We start from the raw sequence: 19839 nt of genomic DNA, 5'->3' as shown, positions 1-19839 counted from the left end.
TCCCTGCAAAATCTCTCAGCTTAAGTGAAGGCATTACTTTAATGGTCTCCCTCACTGTCAAATGTAATGCTGTGATTTTGGTTTGTTCTTGCTTATTATCACCTTATGTTGTATTGCATTGATTCCCTTGGGCCTGGACCCAATCCTCTCTAGGCCTGGTTTTTTTCCTTCAAAACATGAGTAACAAATCACAGTGCTTCTGTTCAAGGATATAAGGCCCAATTCGTTCACTCTGCATCTTCTTGAACGAAGGCTCAGAGTTATCTGATACTGTAGACGAAATTGTTTAGCTTTTGACCATAGCCAGTGACATTCAAGTAACTAGTTTCAGTAAGCCAAGGTTTCCTGTTACCTTATGAGGTATAAGTCCAAATTATAACTTAAAACATCACATTATCTCACTCCATGGATTCCTTCATAGTTTGCAATCCCATATACAATTAGAAATCATGAGTGTGCTTCCCCACAATGATGGTACAGTTCTTGTAGCATCAGAAGGGAGTCTCTTTCCTCTATTCAATTCAAACATTTTTCAAACATATAAAAATTGAATTCCCTGATTGTCTTTAAGTCTCTAGACATCTCTTATTTCTCTTTTCCCATTCCTGACACAGTCAGTATGTTCTTGCAGGGCAAGTGTCAGGTGAGGCAGAAGCAGGCCATACTGTTTGTGCTCTGTACCTGATGGTCAGTATAGTTTCCCCTTGGATTTCATTATGTTCCCAGGGAATGGCTTGTTGACCAGAAGTATGACAGAGCCAAACCCTATGGACCAAGGCTGCTGTCCTCAGTCCATTCGATGGCTATTTGTAAAAGCAGTCAGAGACGATGTTGTTATCTTGTCTTGTTTTATGATATTACCTACCCTTTTCCTCTTTGTGGCAATGTGTTTGTTGTTGTGGTTTATTTTATTTTGTTCATTTGTTTGTTTTTAACTTTTTCAAATGTCTTGTCTTCTGTTGCCTCATGTGTTATGTGTGGAGAAGCCAGGTCTGCATAGTATTAAAGTGAAGTAGAGGCTGGTGGCACTGGCCTTGATTCTGGGTCACCCTGGTTGGTTGTCTGTAACAGACCATGCCAAATCTTCCACTTCACTCTGGCCTTTGTCTAGACGATCAAAATTGATGAATTGTGAAGCAAAGGGGTTCAAGTATCTTGGCATCTCCAAATGGACTCAACCCAATAAAACAGTGAAGAAGAAGGGAATTGCCACGTCAAGCCCATAGTTGCTGATCTCTTAAACAGCACAGACAAGGCCTCATGCTCTGTAGACCCAGCCATGCCAGCAATGTATAGTCCTAGACTAAAACGGGTTCTTTACATCTGTTTTTCTCCTGCTAACATCTCTTGCTGTGGTCTTCTTGAGGACCATCTGTGAATCTTTGGGGAGGGAGAGGGTTGCATTTCATTAATAAGCCCTCAGGTTTCTTGTGTCTCTTTCAAGAAGTAAGCAAATATTTTGTTTTGCTTAGTGGTCAGGAGTGGAGATTATTATTTATTTGAAACGGACAGTGAAGAGGAGGAAGAAGAGGAACTTAAAAAGGAGGATGAAGAACCACCACGAAAATCAGCGTTTCAGGTAATTAGAGGGATGGGGATAATGGTGGCCATTGCTAGGTTGAAACATAGCAGTTGTTTTTTAATTGACAAGTCTTGCTTGCAGGCCTGGATGACCTTCTCTGGACTCCTATGGTGCAGCTCTCTGAGTGTTCTGGTGGATACTGGATATCTTGAATTGTATTTCTAATTAGACTGCAGCAATACTCCCTCTCAGTAACGTCCTAACTACGACTTCACGTGAACAGGGTGTGGGTCAGCTCTTTGTCCCTGACATCAAAGCAACTTTGATGACCTAAGCAAAACTTGTTCTCTTGCAAGTAGACAGATTTCTCGGCATCACCTCAGATTGCTTGGATACTGAGCTCATAATCCCCTGTGTGAAAGAGTTGATTGTGTGAATAATACACAGGCTCTGCTTTGAAACGATCGCTTAAATATTGCATTTGGACCTTAAAAACTAGCTTCATTTTTGTATTGCTAATGGTATTAGAATATTAAATAACAACCATAAACAGCCAGCCCAGTTCTAATCTTTTTAAGCTGAGATCTCTTTGTTCAAGAACCTGCTGACTCAACCCCAGCTCTGACCCAACTGCCAACACAATGTTAATGAGGGTAGGATGCAATCCATCCTTCTAGAAAATACGGCCTTGTCAGTACACGAGGGGTAAACTCTTTGTACATGTTTCTCTAACCTCTGGACCACAGGCTGGAGTAGTTATAGAAAGATATCCACAAACCCCTCATGATGAGGCTATGCCTTGTTCCCTAGACAGGACTTTCATAACTGGGCAAGCTCAAAAATATGGTCTTTGTGATGACATCAAAGAGCCAAGTGATTTGTGGAGGCTCCTTGGGATGTGATGCCGTCTCCCTTGCTCCGTTGCTCCTCTGTGTGTTTAGTGGCCATGTTTGTGTGCATGGATGAAGGTGTTTGCCAAATACTAATGACTTAGCCTTACTTTTTATCTAATGAATGCTATGCTAACCACTACTTACTATACAGCAAGAAGAGAGCATGGACCATCCTTACTGTGTTTATGGACTACATGCTTTGACTGAGTCTGCTTTTTCCTAACTTCTAAGCCCAGTACATTTTATTCTAGCTTCGGGGATTGGCATGTTTTAACCTCCACATTAATTGTAGGGACAAATTCATGCAGCATCATATATTAAACTGTTAACTTTTGTTTGGTTGGTTTTTTTTTTTTCCTACTAATTACTCTTGCTTTGTCCTTCTTTGTAGAGAGCTATTGGGAAGTTTGCCTCAGCCATTTTAGCCTTGCCAAAGTCTGTCATTAAACTTCCCAAAACTATTCTGCAGTATTTAATCAGAGCTGCAAAGGTATTTCATGTTTTACTGATGTGTAGTGTGTGGTCCTCTGCTCCGTAGAACTTTAGTAAAACATTCTTATATCTACATTTTCTCCATTCTATGAATTATAGAGTGAAAATTACCATATGGATAGAAAGCATTGAGTCTTTCAAAAAGAGTTCTTAGGAGCCAGACCTTATTATTTCTCTACTTTTTAAAGTAGACATTACTGGAAATTTTTGAAAATAGAAAGAGAAAATGCAGATGTACATGTACTTTCTCTCTTCATACTTTTATGTAAGTTACACCTCATTTTAAAAGGGTTACATCTGATTGCATGCATCAGTTTATGAGTAAAATGTTAATTTTTTTCTCAGAAAGCTGGTTAAAAACAATCTGAACAATCATACAAAAAAAAAGTCTCCCCTGGATATGTCCCCTTTTCAGCTTGTTAGTCTCCAGCCTCCTCGTTTGGACCACTTGTCTAGTTCCAGTATCCAGCATACCTTCTTTCCTTGATGGCTCACTCCCAGAGCACAGCAGTGCTACTGAATACAGTGTAACTCCACATTTGTTTCATTCACCTAACACACGATGGGAGTCAGTCACCTCATGGTTAAAATCCACAAAGGAAAAAAAAATCATCCTTCTTGTATTTTGTAGTACCATGCTTCTCCTTCCAAATTCAGCCAGGCACGAGCTCTAAAACACTTGGGTCATTATGGTAAGATGGTCCTTGAGTCCAAGCAAACAGTTGGGACAGTGACAGAGACCAGTGTGCCTTGCGTGTTTCTTATGATCTCATTTCTAAGCTTCCCCTGTTTCCACTGGTCATATGGACCCGAAATTTTGAGTCTCTGTAAAGTTCACAGGTGAGACCATATTTCGGGTCTACCTAGATCCACAGAGCCCATCTTCCAACTGCCTTTCACTTTAAATTTTAGAAGGCTGACTTGAATTAATAGTCACTGCTATTGTCTCTGTGGGGACTTTATCTTTTCTTCTCTAAGAATACATGTAAAATTCTCAACTCGTAATTTTAAAATGATTAAAGAGAGAGGTGGCAATTTATCCATTCCTTTTCTTACTTAAGACAAAGTTAGAGATGATTCAGGTTTATAAGCTTCACAATCCAATTAGAGGACAAATTATACAATATTACCAACTTGAGTTAAGAATCCCCACTCTAATGAAATTCTCTGTTTAAAAGAATATATGCCATTTTCCTTAATGGTCTTTTGATAAAAACAAATCTCTTTTTCCCAAATAATGAAGATAAACTAAGACAAAGTCAGACACACAAACACACGGCAGTGACTATTAACTGAGCCCTCAGACTTTGTGTGTGTACTTCCAAACACTTAGTCCTTCTGGCTGATGTGGTTAAAAGCCTGACATCCTAGACAAGCTAACAACTTGGGTGTGAGTTAGATTGAACTACAGTGTCATGATTTTGGAATTCAGCAAAAATCTTCTGTCTCTTGACTCAATGAAGACCCATAACCCTTTTCTGAAATAGGAAAAGGCAAAACTGGCCCTCAGTCAAATATGTGAAACTTTGCAATACCTATATTTCAAAATGGCAATTCTGAGATAGCTTTACCTGAGAACAAGAAGACAGTGGCTCACGGGGTGGTTGCTCCCTCTTGCTTCCTGAGCTTGCATGACCAGAACGTTCCTCTCATCAAGAAGACACTAATGGGTTTCACTCCTTAGGGACCAACAGAGTCAGTTGTTCCCCTCACTATGTCCCTATGTTATTGATGGTCCCTACGTGCTTTTTGTAGTCTGTTAATTCTGCTCTTCCCTGCCCTTCTCTCTCCCTCCCAGCTGTTTGCTTTCTCTTCAGAAAACAAAGGATGTCCTACAACTCATGTGCCTGCTATACTCACAAAACAATGCCTTTTAACTTCCATCTGGGTTTCTTTCATTTTATAAAAGAATAATAGTTTAATACTTTCCTTAAATGAAATGTCACCCTATGTTGTTCTTAAGCCTGAAGATTTATTATTAGTTCAGTTTCTTTTAAGACGAACTGTATTTTGCAAATTTGCCTTTTAATGTACTAAACCTGAGAGACAAACCGGACTTGCAGCCAGACTCTCAAACTAATGTGTTCAGTGAAGATCCAGAAGTCTTTGCTTTGATCTTTCTGAACATCAGTTCACCTTCTAATTCCATAAAAAAGAACATTTCACCTCCAGGATTTGGGATTTGTTATCTAGGAATAATATCAAGTTTACATTTGTGTTAATTAACCATAAAATTCCCATTTCTACTAGTGAGGAAAAGAGAAGTGATTTTTTTTTCTTGGCCTATGTACCCCTCACATTTCCATATGTGGAAGAGTTAAATTTTTATTTTCTAATGATATCAAAATGCAAATCTATTTATGTTGTGTTTTCAAAAAAAAAACGAAATATGAAAATCATGTAGGATAAAATGACACTATATGGGTTTACAACTCTCCCTTCTGTATGCTTGTCTTAATCATGACAATGGAAAAACCCAGCTTCCCTGAGACTGGGTGTTGCATGTTAAGCATGCCTGCTTGGCTTCATGGTTTCTAGGGGGCTGATCTCATGTATCAGGTCTTAGTTTTATTGCTTTTGCATGCTTCGGGGGATGTGGAGGGTGGGTCTTTCCAAACTGCTCTTTCCTGGTTATTGATTATAAAATGTTGATGCAACAGTAGTCTGCTCTTGAATGCAACTGACCAAGGGGAACCTGAGGCACTGCCCTGCCTCCCTGCTTCCCGGAGGAGCTCACTCTTACACTGATAATTTTTTTTTAACTTTTAAAATGCTCATCCCTCTGCAGAACATCTTTCTCAAGTTACCCATAACCACTATCAGGAGAGTATTAAAGATGCAAAACTTACTTCTCCCAAGTTATATACGACAATTAAAGATGTCATTTTGCTGTTAACTAAAAAAGTTTGTGGTGGGAGAAATTCCTCTAATGGAGTTTATCAAGACCTCTGGCTTCAGCTTATTAAGTGTGAAGCAAAAATGTCATGTCTGGGTGTCACAAAGTCAGTCGTGCAATAGTGTTTCAGTGAAACGATGGTTTGTTTTATACCCAGAGTTCATGTCAAGATCATTTGTGACACCACAGGAAGTCGCTCACCGGTTCATATGTGACACCTTATGCTAACAAAAGAACAGGGTAAGGTGGGTGTGGTGGTGCAAGTCTTTAATCCCAAAGCTTGGGAGGCAGAAGTAGGTAGAACTCTACAAAGCAAGTTCTAGGTCAGCCAGGATTATATAAGACCCGGTCTCAATCCAGAGAACAAGCATGCAAACAAATAAAACCCAAACTGCAGAAGTCAATTCAACCTAAGGAACAGGGAAAGAGAAATTTGTAAGAGCAAAACATTCTAACACAGAAGAAGCTTGACTGAGGTCCACTTTCATTTTCAATTACTTTGTGAAAGCCAGAAAGTAATTGGACGCTCTCCTTTCAGTTTGTCTACCAAGCCTGGATCACTGATCCTAAGACAGCACTCCGACAGAGGAGGAAAGAGAAGAAAAAGTTGGCCAAAGAAGAGCAGAAGGAAAGACGCAAAGGATCTGGGGAGGGTGAGTGCTGGGGAGAAAGCAGCCACTGGCTGTGCGCCACAGAGGAGGACTGCGGGGTTCATGGGATACCTAGGATGCCTCCAAATAGGGTTTTCAATCTAATACAGTTGATGATTTTGAAGAAATTGTATTGCCAAAGCACAATGAAAGTCTCTCTTAATTAAGTTTCTATTCTGTGATAAAGACCATGACTCAAAGCAACTTGTGGAGGAAAGGCTGTAGTTTACCTTACAGTTTGTAGTGCATCACAGAGGGAAACCAAGGCAGGAACTCAGGAGCTTGGTGGTCCTGTTGTTTCTTACAACACGGGTGCAAAGCCAAGGGGTGGCAAAGCCCCACAGTGAGCTGAGCCCCCCTGCATAATGATCAGTTGAGAAAATGTACCACAGGCTTGACCCCAGGAGGGGGCAGTTTTCTCAATTTATGTCCCCTCTTCCAGAGTGACTCTAGCTCCAGTCAAATTGACACAAAAGTAGCTAGTACAAATACTACCCAGTAGTTTCCTGACATTTAAGTGAAACACAAAATTTTACAAAATAGCAGGCACTATTGAAACCACTAATGGAACAAAGAAAATCAGAATACCTCAACCCAGTATTTTATAGTGTACATGGGTATGTATCGTGGTCTCTAAAGGTAAGAGAAGGAAAACAAACAAAACCCCACCTGACTGTATTAGTAACAGTGGCTGCTTCTGGAGATGGCAGAAGTTAAATGACATGACTGAAGGGAACCTTAGGTTTGTAAGCTATAGTTTGATTCTGTGCAAAGATAATGCAGTCATGGGTTCCTTTTGAAGTTAAGAAAAAACTTTTTTTTTCTCGTGTAATTAATTATAAAATTTGTTCTTTTTTAAAAAATTATTTTTCTCTCAGTATCTCCTGGTAACTATAACTGCATTTTATAAAAACAAATTTAATCTACACCCAATATAATAAGCTAAGTGATAGAGGTGGATCTAGAATCTGGTAAATTCACACCTACCCAGATTGGGCTTTGGTATGCTTCCCTTTGGCAAATGCATGTTATTTGTTCATTAACTCTTTATATTTGAGTTCATGTGCACAAAGGCATCTTGCACTTTCATTAGTAATGCATCATGAACATTTCTTCAATTACATATTTATAAAACTGCCAGGGATTTTTAACAGCTGTCAAAGCTTCCACAGTATAAATGTGATAAATCTATTAATTCTTTCATCATTAATGGACAAAAAAGATTGTTTCATGACCTTCATCACAGCAAACAATGCTATAATAGGTATTGTTGCAAAAAGTTCACGAGAATGGATATGGAAGTATGACAAAGGTTAAGCGTGGCACACACTTTTACAGTATAGATTCTCAAAAGCAGGAACTGGGTTATGCTCCATACACTTTAATAGTTACTCCACACACATGCTTTTAGTAATTTATACTTTCATATGCCAGATAAAAGAAGTTCATTTCTTATAATGTCATACAAAGGCCCCCACTGTTTTTTTTTTTATTATTATTATTTCTTCCCTGGGGGATGACAGATGTCTTGTGTTTTCATTGGAATTTAGTTTAATCATTATTTAATGATACCGGATGTTTTTACTTTATGTTGTCTGAATAATTCATACTTTATAGTTGAGTGTCCAGACACAGCTATCACTGTCCTCTGTCGTTCTATGGGAGTGTTTGTTCTTTTCTTATTAATTAGGACTGCTTGTACATCAGGCGCATTGCCTCCTGCTGTGTGTTATAATCACACTTCCCTGTTCAGGGCTTGTATTTTGACTTAGTTTATGATCCATGACTGTCTAAACAATATGGAATTGCTCTGATATCCAAACATGCCTAAATTTCTGATATTTTAGAGTCATTATCTTGCTCAAAAAGGAACCCTCTGCCACCCAATATTAAGCAAATGTTCTCCTGTATTTTCTACTGGTTTTACTTACATCTTGAATATTTTTATTACTCCATGTGGTAGAGGTATATTTTTGTACAGTTAGCTACATGGGCAATGATGCTAGCCCTACTTATTTTAAAAGTCTCCCTTTTGTGTTAGAAATAAGTGTTGGTCAAGCCATCAGCTTGTTCTGTATTCTGACTCAGTCTCCTATCATCAAGCAATGAGTTGCTGTTCCAGGCTTCTGAGCCTAGTACCCATGGAATTAGTTTTACTATTTAATGAGGCAAACTCACTTCACCATCATTTTATTCAACAAATGTATGTTCAGTCAAAAATTTTTTTGAATATTTGTTGCTCAAGAAAATTGCTCAATATTCTATAATACACAGTTTTATATGATAAAACATACTATGTGCAGGTCCAGTGGAATGGGAAGACAGAGAAGATGAACCAATCAAGAAGAAATCTGATGGACCAGGTAACAAAATCGGGGCATAGATCATCTGTGAGGACTCTTCTGCCTACCTTTGGGAGTCTTTTTCTCCTGTTGGGTTGCCTAGGCCAGCTAGGGCTTTCATCTTCTCTTATTGTATCTTCTTTAGTCATGTTTAGTTGATATCCCTGGGAGGCCTGCACTTTTATAAAGGGAAAGAAGAAGAAAGGAAATGGTACTGCCCTATGTGGTAAAGAAGAGTACTGTAAGGTTATGGACCCTGACAGTATGAATTGAGGCTGAAGGAACTCAGTCTTGCCCCCTTGAAATCCCATCTCCTCTGAGATGGAGAAAGACTCCCAAGAGAGAGTGCAACCTCTGTAGCATGGGATGAAAGGTTGGGTTCCTATCTGCCTTTGAAGTCCTTGATGCCTGTGCCTACGGATGAGATCAATAATGGAGAATGAGAGCATAAAAAATTATTGACATTTCTTCTCCTTCTTCTTTTTCTTCTCCCCCTCTTCCTCCTCCTTCTTCTAAATAGAGCTTTTTAAACTGAGATATAATAGTGCTACACATACATATTCTGGTAAACATAGACAATGGGGAATCATGACATCAGGCGAGTGAATGTTTCCATCAGTTCAAAACTTTGCTATTTCTTTGTGTTATAAACACTCAGAATCCTCTCTGCTAGAGATTTCAAAATACATCATAAATTATACAAATGTAGAAATAAATAGTAAATGGTGAACTGTCAAACAACTAAGAACCATTACTTCTGAGCCAGTAATTGTAACTAGGAGAAAAATAAGAATAAGTTGTCAGATACCTAAGACTTGTTGTAGTACATTAATGGCTTTTGCTCTAAGTTGTTCAGCCTGCAGTGCTCAAACATGCCTTTTATGTCTGTAAAATGCATCTTGGTGTCCTCTCCAAATAAGTATGGGGATTGAGTGGCTTGGTCCAGAGTTCTTTAAATGGATAAGGGAAGCTGGAGAGACGGCTCACAGGACTGGAGCTCAGCTCTTAGCACTCAGGTAATAGGCCAGAAATCCTGCAGAGCTGGAATTCCAGCTTCATTGTACCCGTTGGGAGTGACAGGAGGATTATGAAGGCTTGGTGGCTTCCAACCTAGTCAAGAAAACATAAGCCCAAGGTTCAAGCAGAGAACTTGCCTCCAGGGAATGACAGGGAATGCCAGTGGAGGACACCGGATGCTCCCTCACACGTGAGCACTGACATATGCATACACTAAATAAGTAAACAAATAATCAGATAGCAGGAGGCTGGGAATGCAGAGAGGAAGGGGGGCTTCTGTGGAGTCTCTCACTAGGCAGCACTCTTCTGTAGCATCAGCAGACCCTTCCTTCATCCCACTTCATGAGGCCTTCATCACCGCCTTTGCTGCTGTGCTCAGAGCCCTCTGTTCTTTCTCACCTCCTAAGATATATGGAAGACAAAGAGAAGCAAACCCTGAGGAACAGCATCAGTAATAGCTGCACAAGCAGGAAATGTCCCCATGGGGACACCAGACATCAAGATTCTAGTCCCACCTGCTTCTTTCATCTTGTTACGTGCCATCCCATTTCCCCTCATCCCCCTCGGGTATGGCATTCATTTGGAGCTCCTTTCCATATATGATTAGGACAGACAGACAGAATGGTCTAGTCCTTCTATTTTAAGTCTTCCTCACTGTTTATAGTAATGGGCATACAACACATAATTTAAGTATACCTCTACAAGGCCAAGTGACTTCTGCAGCCCTGTAGACAAATCTCTCTGTCCACCTCCCTGCCACAGTTAGAGCTCCTTAAGTTTATTTGTAGGCAAATCCCAACATAATACAGAATTACTAGTCACTATCCCCTGACATCTGTAGATCACTGGACATAACTCTTTCTCATAACTGCAAGTTTGCCTTGACCCACTTTTTCCCAGTTGTCCCATCCCTGGCCTGGTACCTTGGCTGTGTTCTCTGTTTGAATATCATTAGATTAGATGCTAAATGTAAGTGCCGTCATCTGGCATGTAGTTGTCCACACCTGGCTTATTTAGTGCAACATGATGTCCTCTACAATCATCAGCACTGTTCCAAGCGACAGAACGTTCTTGTGTTTTAAAGCTGAGTAATGTTCATAAGAATGAGATCACCAGTCACTAAACCTCCCCAATCTTTCTGAGTGTTCAAAGGCCTTAAAGATAGGCTCTAGGGAGTTCTGGGAGAGGTGCCTGTTGTTTGATCACAATAGCAGCCATGTGGCAGCTCTCCAGTGTTTCCAGTCAAAGCTGTAGTCAAGGATAAAATTCATCTTAGCAATCCCAGGGTTTCTGTTGGCCAGAAATGATGATGGATCCCATGTGAAGAGTTTCATTGTTGACATAAAATTCCATCTAATTGTGTCAAGAAGATGGATCAGTGCCATATGAGCACACACAGCCCGTGGAGTAAGCTCTGTGAAAGATAAGATGGTTTGCCAGAAGTATGAATGCAAGAGGAATAAAGAGGTTCCACCAGTAATCCCTAATGTAGTTGTAGGAAAACATTCAAGGGCCCCTGTGAGTTTCTATTTTTGAGTCAATACTAGGTACACTTGGAGTTGGAATCTCTACTTTTACCAAACTTCTTACAGAGAAGCCTATATATGTATAGGTTTTACTTGCCACACGTTCATCCAACTACATACCAACATGTTCTAGGGGAGAAATGCATCTCTACTGAATGCATACGGATCTTTTTCTATCTTTCTCTAAATAGCACAGAGCAGCAAACACTTCAATAGTAGCAAGTACTAAACGTAATGTAGAGATGTCTCAAACTATGAGGGATGGTGTGTAGAGATTCTATACATAGAGTATAGTTAACACTTTCACATATGGCAGGGACTTGACCCCACACAGAGCTTTGGGGGTCCTGTCAGGCCATAGGAGTCCTGAGGGACTATGTTGAGACCTGTTATGACTCATATGACAAATCCCACCTGAGTCTGGCTTAATTCTGTCACTCTTTGTGTAGAGGGTGACACAGGTGCTTGGACCTCAGTCCTCCTCTGTGTCTCTAAGGATGAGGAGCCCTGTCCCCATTAGGGACAGTCCTGTAAGCTCCAGATTTTGATGTGGAAAACCTCACAGTAGAGTCAACAGCACAGTTCTTGGTAGTGCTCCATGCCCCTGAAACTGTGCGTGCTTCTTCTGCTTAGATAATATCATCAAGAGGATATTCAATATCCTGAAGTTCACCTGGGTTCTGTTCCTGGCCACAGTGGACAGTTTCACTACTTGGCTCAACTCTATCTCAAGGGAACATATCGACATATCCACAGTTCTGCGGATTGAAAGATGCATGCTGACCCGAGAGATAAAGAAGGTAACGCTGTTGGCAGCCTCGCCTTTACTACTTGCTACGTTCAAAGAGCTGCAAAGTTCACGCAGACTTGGTGCAATCCCAGCCCAAAATGCATGGGGCCAGAGGAGTTTCAAATTTCCAATTTTGGCTTTGGGTTACAAAATAGTTTCTCCCAATTAATGAAATACTTTGGGGGAGGGAACTCAAATATGAACATGAAAATTTTATTTTTACTTTATCATAGATGTGACCTGAAAGCTATTTCTTAGACTATTTTGAGTGTGCTTGCATTTTTAACTGCAACTGTCCAGGGTGGCTTGTATAGAATTTTCTACCTGCTGACATCACGCCAGCATTCAAGGGGTTTCAAACGTGGAAGTATTTGAATTTCGGATTGTCAACCTGTGTCCTGGTTAGTTGTTTTGTTGTTGCTGTTGTTAGTTTTGTTTCCCCACGAAGTTGGCACAAGCTGGAGCCATTTGAGAAGAGGAACCTCAAATGAGAAAATGCTTCCATCACAAGGCTGGTGGGCAAGTCAGTGAGCCATTGATATGGGAGGGTCACATCCCATCCCGGAAGCATGATCCTAGTTACTGTAAGAAAGGAGACTGAACAAACCAGGAGAAGCAAGCAAGCACTAGCAGCACTCCTCTGTGAACTCCGCTTCAGTTCTTGCTTCCAAATTCCCACCTTGAGCTTGCACCCTGGCTTTCTTCAGTGATGAATTATAAACTCTGAAACTGAACAAATTCTTTCCCATCAAATTGCTTTTGGACTTGGTATTTATCACAGGAACAGAAACCTGATGAAGACAACCTTACCCAAAACTCTAAAACAAAATCATATCTTCCTGAAGGGCAATTACATAGCCATTTAGTTCTTTTGTGAGATGTATCTTGTGCTCATAAACTACACACACACACACACATACACACACACACACACACACACACACACACACACACATATACTCACACACACACTCACATTCACACACTCCACAGGTCCATGGAAAATCCCCAGTTTATCAATTTCCTCTCTTCTATCAGAGTTTATAGGTGTGCTGTACCCTATATGGGATTTTAATATGAAACCTCCATAAAAATAATTAGATATAATTAGAAGCTAACAAAATATACAAAAGTTATATATGGTTTGTAGATTGTGTTTAAAGATAAGTCTGTTCATATAAAAATAATTTTGTCAATTATACCATATTGGGTATTGGGAACACTTTTAAAATATATAAAAATATACCAACTAAAATCAATAGTGAAAAAACCCACATAGTTGAAATTAATCTGTTTGAACAGAAATTTGATATTTTTCTCCACTCAGGTTGAGCCAGGTTTTGGAAAAGTGATTTAATATAGCAAAATTGTCTTCATGTAAAAATTATACCTGACATATTACTTACCTTAGTTTTTGCTGTGATAAGATGTCTAGCAAAAGCAAGTTAAGGATGGGCTGAGGATTGTCTTACAGCTTGAAGGGATCCAGTCTACAATGGTGATGATGGGGAAGGCATGGCAGTAGGAAAGGAAGGCAAGGTCACTTTGCATCCACAGACAGAAAACAGAGAGAGATAAATGCTGCTACTTAACTGGTGTCTTAGTTTGACACTATTGCTATGATGAAACACCATGACCCAAAGCAACTTGGGGTGGTCATTGTTTACCTTACACTTGCACATTGCTGTGCTTCATCAAAGGAAGTCAGGACAGGAATTCAAACAGGACAGAAAATGGAAGCAGGAGCTGATGAAGAAGCCGTGGAGGGGTGCTACTTACTGGCTTGCTTCCTCTTAGTCAGCCTGCTTTCTAATAGAACCCAGGACCACCAGCGGAGATGTGGAACCATCCACAATGAGCCAGGCCCTCCCCTACCAATCAGTAAATATGACATTGCTTGTGTAGAGCCCAGTCTTATGGAAGCATTTCTTAATTGAGGTTCCCTCCTTTCAGATGATTTAGTCTTGTGTCGACTTGACATACAACTACCCAACATGGCTGGATTCCTCCGTTTGCATTTTTTTATATACAGTCCAGGATCCTAACTCATGAGATGATGCCACTCACATTCATGACTGATCCACCTTCCTCAGTTTAGATTTTTCTATTAAAAAAAAAAAAAAGAAAAACTTGACAAGTTGTAGAAGCACTACAAGTTGTGAGTATTGACAGCGCTGGCACTGTTCAAACATGTGATTTTTGTGAGAACTGTTGTGATGTCCCCTCTTCTACAGGGCAATGTTCCAACACGGGAAAGCATTCACATGTACTACCAGAACCACATCATGAACCTTTCCAGAGAATCCGGACTGGATACAATCGATGAGCACTCTGGAGCTGGTTCCAGGTCCCAGGCAGCACACAGGATGGATAGCTTAGATTCCCATGACAGTATCTCCAGGTATTTTACTTTCTAAACAATGGGTTTGTTTGTGATGAAGCGAATGATGTAGTCCCTGGCAAAGATGAGGAGTAAATGCAGGGTAGGTTAACTAAGAGCATGGGTGGTATTCTAGCTTCTGCAGACCCAACAGCAATGCTGAAGATATATTGTCTTGCTATAGACAGAACTGTTAGAGCAGACATCAACAGTGAGTAGCTTTCAGTGCCCACATACATAACCAGCACAGCATAGAGATTTATGTAGGGGCTACATCTTTTCTGCCTTTAAAATGGTTGCTCCACCAAGTATCTTTTTCTTCTAGCATTTTCTACTTCATGCTGATGACACTGGTCTTTTCCTTTCAGAACTGTTCCTTCAAACCTTAGAATAAAAAATGTCAGAAATAATTATGTTAGCCTCCCTCTTCTCTAGGTTTATGGTCACATGTGTATTGTTCACAGCAGGACAACAGGTGACTTAATGGTAATGATGTTTATATTGTCTTTGATGTCTCTCCCTTCTTCCCAGGCAAGTGTACACTGTCTATCCCGAAAAACCCCAGGACCCTCTGCATCATGGTGTTCTAGATCACTGTTGTCTATTGTATAGAGCTCACTAAGCCCAGATCACTGTCTTAGGAAGAAAGTTGACAGCTCCAGGGTAACCATGCAGCTATCTTATAGGCCAAGAATTATATCTCTGAGGATAGCCATGTATTTTTTAAATTAAATATCTTTTTAAAAAAAAAAAACTATTCTTGGTCAAGCTTGAACTCAGTTCTAGAACAAACAAAAGTAAGGGCCATCCCCCAAATAGTTTTGATCTGAGAAGGCTCTTTGACACAAGGCTATTGTGTTCTCCACCTGGTGTAGTGAGGAAGGACACTCTAGGTAGCTTAGACTCACACTTCACTCAGTTGGCACAGTGGCTGCCAACCATATTTTTCCTTCAAAAATATTGACCACATATCATTCTGGATGAAAGGAGGTAGGAAGGATGTTACATTATTGATGCCAAACTCAAAAATTCAAGTTAAAAATCAAATGAACTGAGGTTGTTGCTCAGTTGATCATTTACTTAGCTAGCCCATGCTAGTACCAGAGACAGCAAAAAGAAACTGAAAATCAAAGTTGTACCCAATGTAGATAGTGGTTAAATAGAGAATTTCTTACCTTGAAGTATAGTTTTATATGTTACTAAATTGTTGTCTTTGAGTTGACCAATTAAGAAAATCAAACACAGCTATACATCATATTTGTCTTTGACACAGATCTCAATCTATTAGTATGGAAACAGAATCATATAAATGTGTGTGTGTGTGTGTGTGTGTGTGTGTGTGTGTGTGTGTGTGTGTGTTAATCACGTGCATATATATATGTATATATATATATTACCCTCATACACACTCATACATATATATATACATATAAGATATATTACATATGTATATGTAAGTATGTAAAAACTCAAATTTTAAAATACTCAATTATGTGTAGGTATGTGTTTGCCTATATTGATTCTATATAGAAAAATCTTTATGGACACAGTCCTTCCACTCTTCCCAAATAGATACTCTTTTAAGGTCTTTTCAGGGATATAAAACGGATGATATTTTCTATAACTTGGGACTACTTCAGTTATTTTTAAGCTCTGAAATAAACAACATTTCAGTTAATCTGTTCTTCATCAAAGGAGGGAGACTTGGAGCAGACTCCTCTTAGAGCTTCGTGGTGAACCATTTATTTCCTGACTGACATGAAGATTAAGAGGCTTTCAGGTTCTAGAACAAAATAATTGTTGGAAAAACAGTCATAGTGGTAAAACACATTTTCTGTCTTCTTTCTGCTATACCTTTGTACTTTGCTCAAACGGTAGTTTCTGGAACTATTATTAGTAGCAGCAACTCTAAAGCAAAGCATCAATATTAGTGTCAGCTGACCCCCAGCACTCTGTGCCCTGTGAGACCATCCCAGGATCACCACAAAAAGGAGTTACTTCTCTTGTCTCATAGGTTTTGCTAAAGTAAAAACCCACTGTCCATTTTGGAGTTTATTTATATGTTTTGTAAACCATAACATATGTCTTATGTGGAAGCTCTAAGTCCTCCTCTTTGATCTCCTTCCAACAAGTTTCCCCCTGTCTAGAACTCAGAGCATTTGAATAGAAACCTTCTCTCTGATTAATTTCTATGTCATGAATCAAAGTTCATTTTACCCTTTTTTAAAGTGCCTACCTATGTCAGTCTAGCTTACAGTGAGTGTTCCCTCATCAAGGAAGGGTGGGCTTAAGACATGGTTTAGAGATGCGATGCCGGTCGGTGTTGTATGAGACACTAGCTTCAGACCCCGCTGCCATAATAGAAAAAGTGATAATGAAATAAGTGGACACTGATGTGCATATATGCATATGTGTGCAGTTGTGTGCAGCCTGGGAGGGGTGAGGTGGAGGAGGTAGGCAGGTCAGGATGTCCTGGACACTCTCAATGCTGACTAACACTGCTTCCCACACAGGGGTGAATGAAGGTGAGTAAAAGACTCTTGGTTTCCAAACACTCTCACTTTAGAACCAAATGACAGTCAAAACAACCATTAAGAAAAAAGTCATGGGAACAACAGAATGCTAAGAACACTGAGGTGAGAACACTGAGCTTCCCTGAGACGTTCCCAGAGGCTGTACCACCCTCATCGGTCCATCCTCCACACAGTCAGTTTTTCATAGCCCTTGCAAATGTCCCTCAGCTTCAGACCGCACAGTGTGTGTCTAATGCAAGCTTTAACTTTATTGCTCCTTAATTCCAAAAGAACATCATAGACCAATCTACTTTGCCTGGGCAAAATTCACACTCATATTCAACTACAGTTATTCAACTATAATTACTTCCCTCCCATCCAGTGAAGGATACAATTATATACATGTGCAGTAGATAATGTATTATTATATCCTTTTGGTTTTTTTTCTTTGTCAAGATATGCTGTCTCCTAACGTGACTTGTAAGGTTTTCTCGGTGTCGCCTTCTTTTACCTCCTTTCCTTGTTTATCTCATAATGAGGAGATGTAGTTTGTTACCTGGATCCCAAGGTTTGACAATGAAAAGGGAGGCAGATAATGATACTAACATCTTTTGATATCTGGACAAATCATGTGTCATCTCCCAAATGGAATATACACAAATACATTTTCCCATAAAACTTAAGATTACTCACAGACTTCCTTAATATCACCCACAGGCCTGTTTTAGGGTAGCTGCTTTAGTACCAAACTCTGAAAAAAAGCAATCAAGAGATTATTACATTACAAAGTATAAATACATATCCTGACAGACTCGATTCCTATATGAACGTTTTTATTACATAACACTCTATAATGTGTTCAACTGAGAAATTAAATAACTATAAATCAAAAGTTAGGAGGCTACAGAGGAAAAATACCAACTCAAACAAGTGCAGCAACTTCCCTTACATATGACCTGAACAAAAAAAGCTGACTAAAATGCAAAATTTGGAGTCACTTGTTATCACATTTATAGATTGACTAAAAAATATTTTTAATGTAAAATATCTGCAAAATTATAAAACTGTCAGTGAATTCATGAGAAGCCAGAACCATTATAAATAGTCTGTAATGTATTTTGATTTTCATTAATATGAATTAAAGGGGATGCCAAGTTCACTTTTTGAGCTTATGAGTCAACAAATTTGCCCTTCATTGTTGGCTGAGCAACACCTCCAGTGTCTTGAAACAAAAATCCACCTTCTTTAAGGTCTCAGAAACCCGTGCACTGGGAAGAGTTAGCATGTCACCAAGAAACTTGCTCAGATACCTGCACATTTGGGGCAGACAGGTCTGATAAACATATGACCACTCTTTTTTAGCAAGAAGAAACCACTGTGTAGCCTGTTTCCTTTGAAGTTTCTGTCCCAACATCCACAACACAATTTTTCACATAAAAACAGTAGATGGAGTCAGAATGGGAACCTAGCAAGTAAATACAGATTTTTTTTTTTTTTTTTATGGAAATCCTTTAAATCCAGGGCCAGATGGTGAGCCAGTTTCTAATGGTTCCTCATAAAACCAGGTGGTGACCTACCAAAGGATTGCTTACTTTGGCTGGAAATGTTGCTAACTGCATTCTGAGGATGATTCTCAGGTATAAAGGGGGATGGTTGTCACTAGAAATCTGCCACCTGAAAAGTTGCTGTGCTCCTGCTATGGAAGCATCTCATGTCTGTTCCACGATGGCTATTCTTAGTCAGTGAGTTCTTTCTCTTGGGACACCCACTAAAACTCGACACATGATCTGTAATAAAAGTTAGTTAAAGTAAGACATTAACAGATAAAAGTGTCTGGCATTGCTAGAATGTCTTTGTTGTTATTTTTTTAATACCATTTAATTTTTTTTTATGTTGGTTGCCACATATCTGATCAACGTCTTTTCTACATGCAAGGAATCTGGCTTGTCTTTGTCCCTGTGAGTCAGAAAATGAGGTGAAACACTCAGTGTGCCATTGGCATTCCTGAGCTTCTGGCTCTCATTTTAAACACCGTGTCATAAAAGCTAAAATCTTTTGCTACAAATTTTACCGGCAGTTATTTCTGCTTATGCAATTGAGTTGAGAAATGCTTTCCATGGACTTGGGCCTGCAATTCCAAAGAAAGCATAATTTCTTCAGTTGCTAAAGAAACAACCGCGTCGCAAAGCTACAAGCGTACGGACTTTGTAAGATGACTCCTGGGTCTCCTTATTCTGTATCGTGTCTTACCCAGAGAGGACCATTGGAACGCCAATCCCTAGCCAGTACATTTTTTTTTCAACTCCAGTTTCTTCTGTTTATTTATCCTGCCAAACAGGTCCTTCCCTGTCCCGGAGCCCCCTGCTGCTGTGGTCGTCCTGTCGGTGGCGCTGTTGTGTGTGGTTGCCGCATGGCGGTGTGTTGGTTGGTGTGTTGGTCAGTTGTCCCCGTGGGACTCGGTGAACCACTGGGTTTTTAACTCTGTGTTTCTGTAACTGTTTGCGCTGCTAGCTGCTACACTGAGGCAACCCTGCTACTCTCAAGGCACTCCACCCTTGATGATTTAGATGGACAAGACCCTGTTCCTAAAACAAGCGAGCGTGCTCGGCCTAGGCTCCGTAAAATGTTCAGCATGGACATGTCCTCCTCATCAGCTGACAGTGGCAGTGTAGCATCAAGGTGCTTAACTTGTGCATGCTTTGTTCTGTCCTCTTCTATCTCCTCCCCGTGGATGTCGCTGCAAATATAAGCTCCTGAGATGAATGCCATTCTTCTTTTCAGCTTCTGTTTTAAGAATTTGCATGACTGAAAAATTGCA

General features: G+C 39.9%; 1 protein-coding gene across 4 annotated transcripts in view; it reads left to right on the top strand.

Annotated features, from left to right (window-relative positions):
- The window catches only part of PIEZO2 (piezo type mechanosensitive ion channel component 2), a gene marked incomplete at both ends in the record, with an annotated part of 345228 nt that overhangs the window by 297064 nt on the left and 28325 nt on the right, over positions 1-19839 (top strand). For 2 of the 4 annotated variants that reach the window (XM_080920084.1, XM_080920083.1), the window contains 5 exons: positions 1473-1579; positions 6342-6456; positions 8757-8816; positions 11972-12138; positions 14363-14529. In XM_080920084.1, the coding sequence (XP_080776210.1) occupies positions 1473-1579; positions 6342-6456; positions 8757-8816; positions 11972-12138; positions 14363-14529 (616 nt within the window). Of the gene's footprint in view, positions 1-1472; positions 1580-2806; positions 2906-6341; positions 6457-8756; positions 8817-11971; positions 12139-14362; positions 14530-19532; positions 19701-19839 lie in introns of all 4 variants that reach the window. The other 2 variants (XM_080920081.1, XM_080920082.1) reach the window with 2 other exon arrangements.

The sequence above is a fragment of the Micromys minutus genome (genome assembly GCF_963924665.1).
Source record: "Micromys minutus genome assembly, chromosome: 8".
NCBI lineage: Eukaryota > Metazoa > Chordata > Mammalia > Rodentia > Muridae > Micromys > Micromys minutus.
The sequence above is the reverse complement of the archived record's forward strand: the minus strand, read 5'-3'. Positions and strand labels throughout refer to the sequence as shown.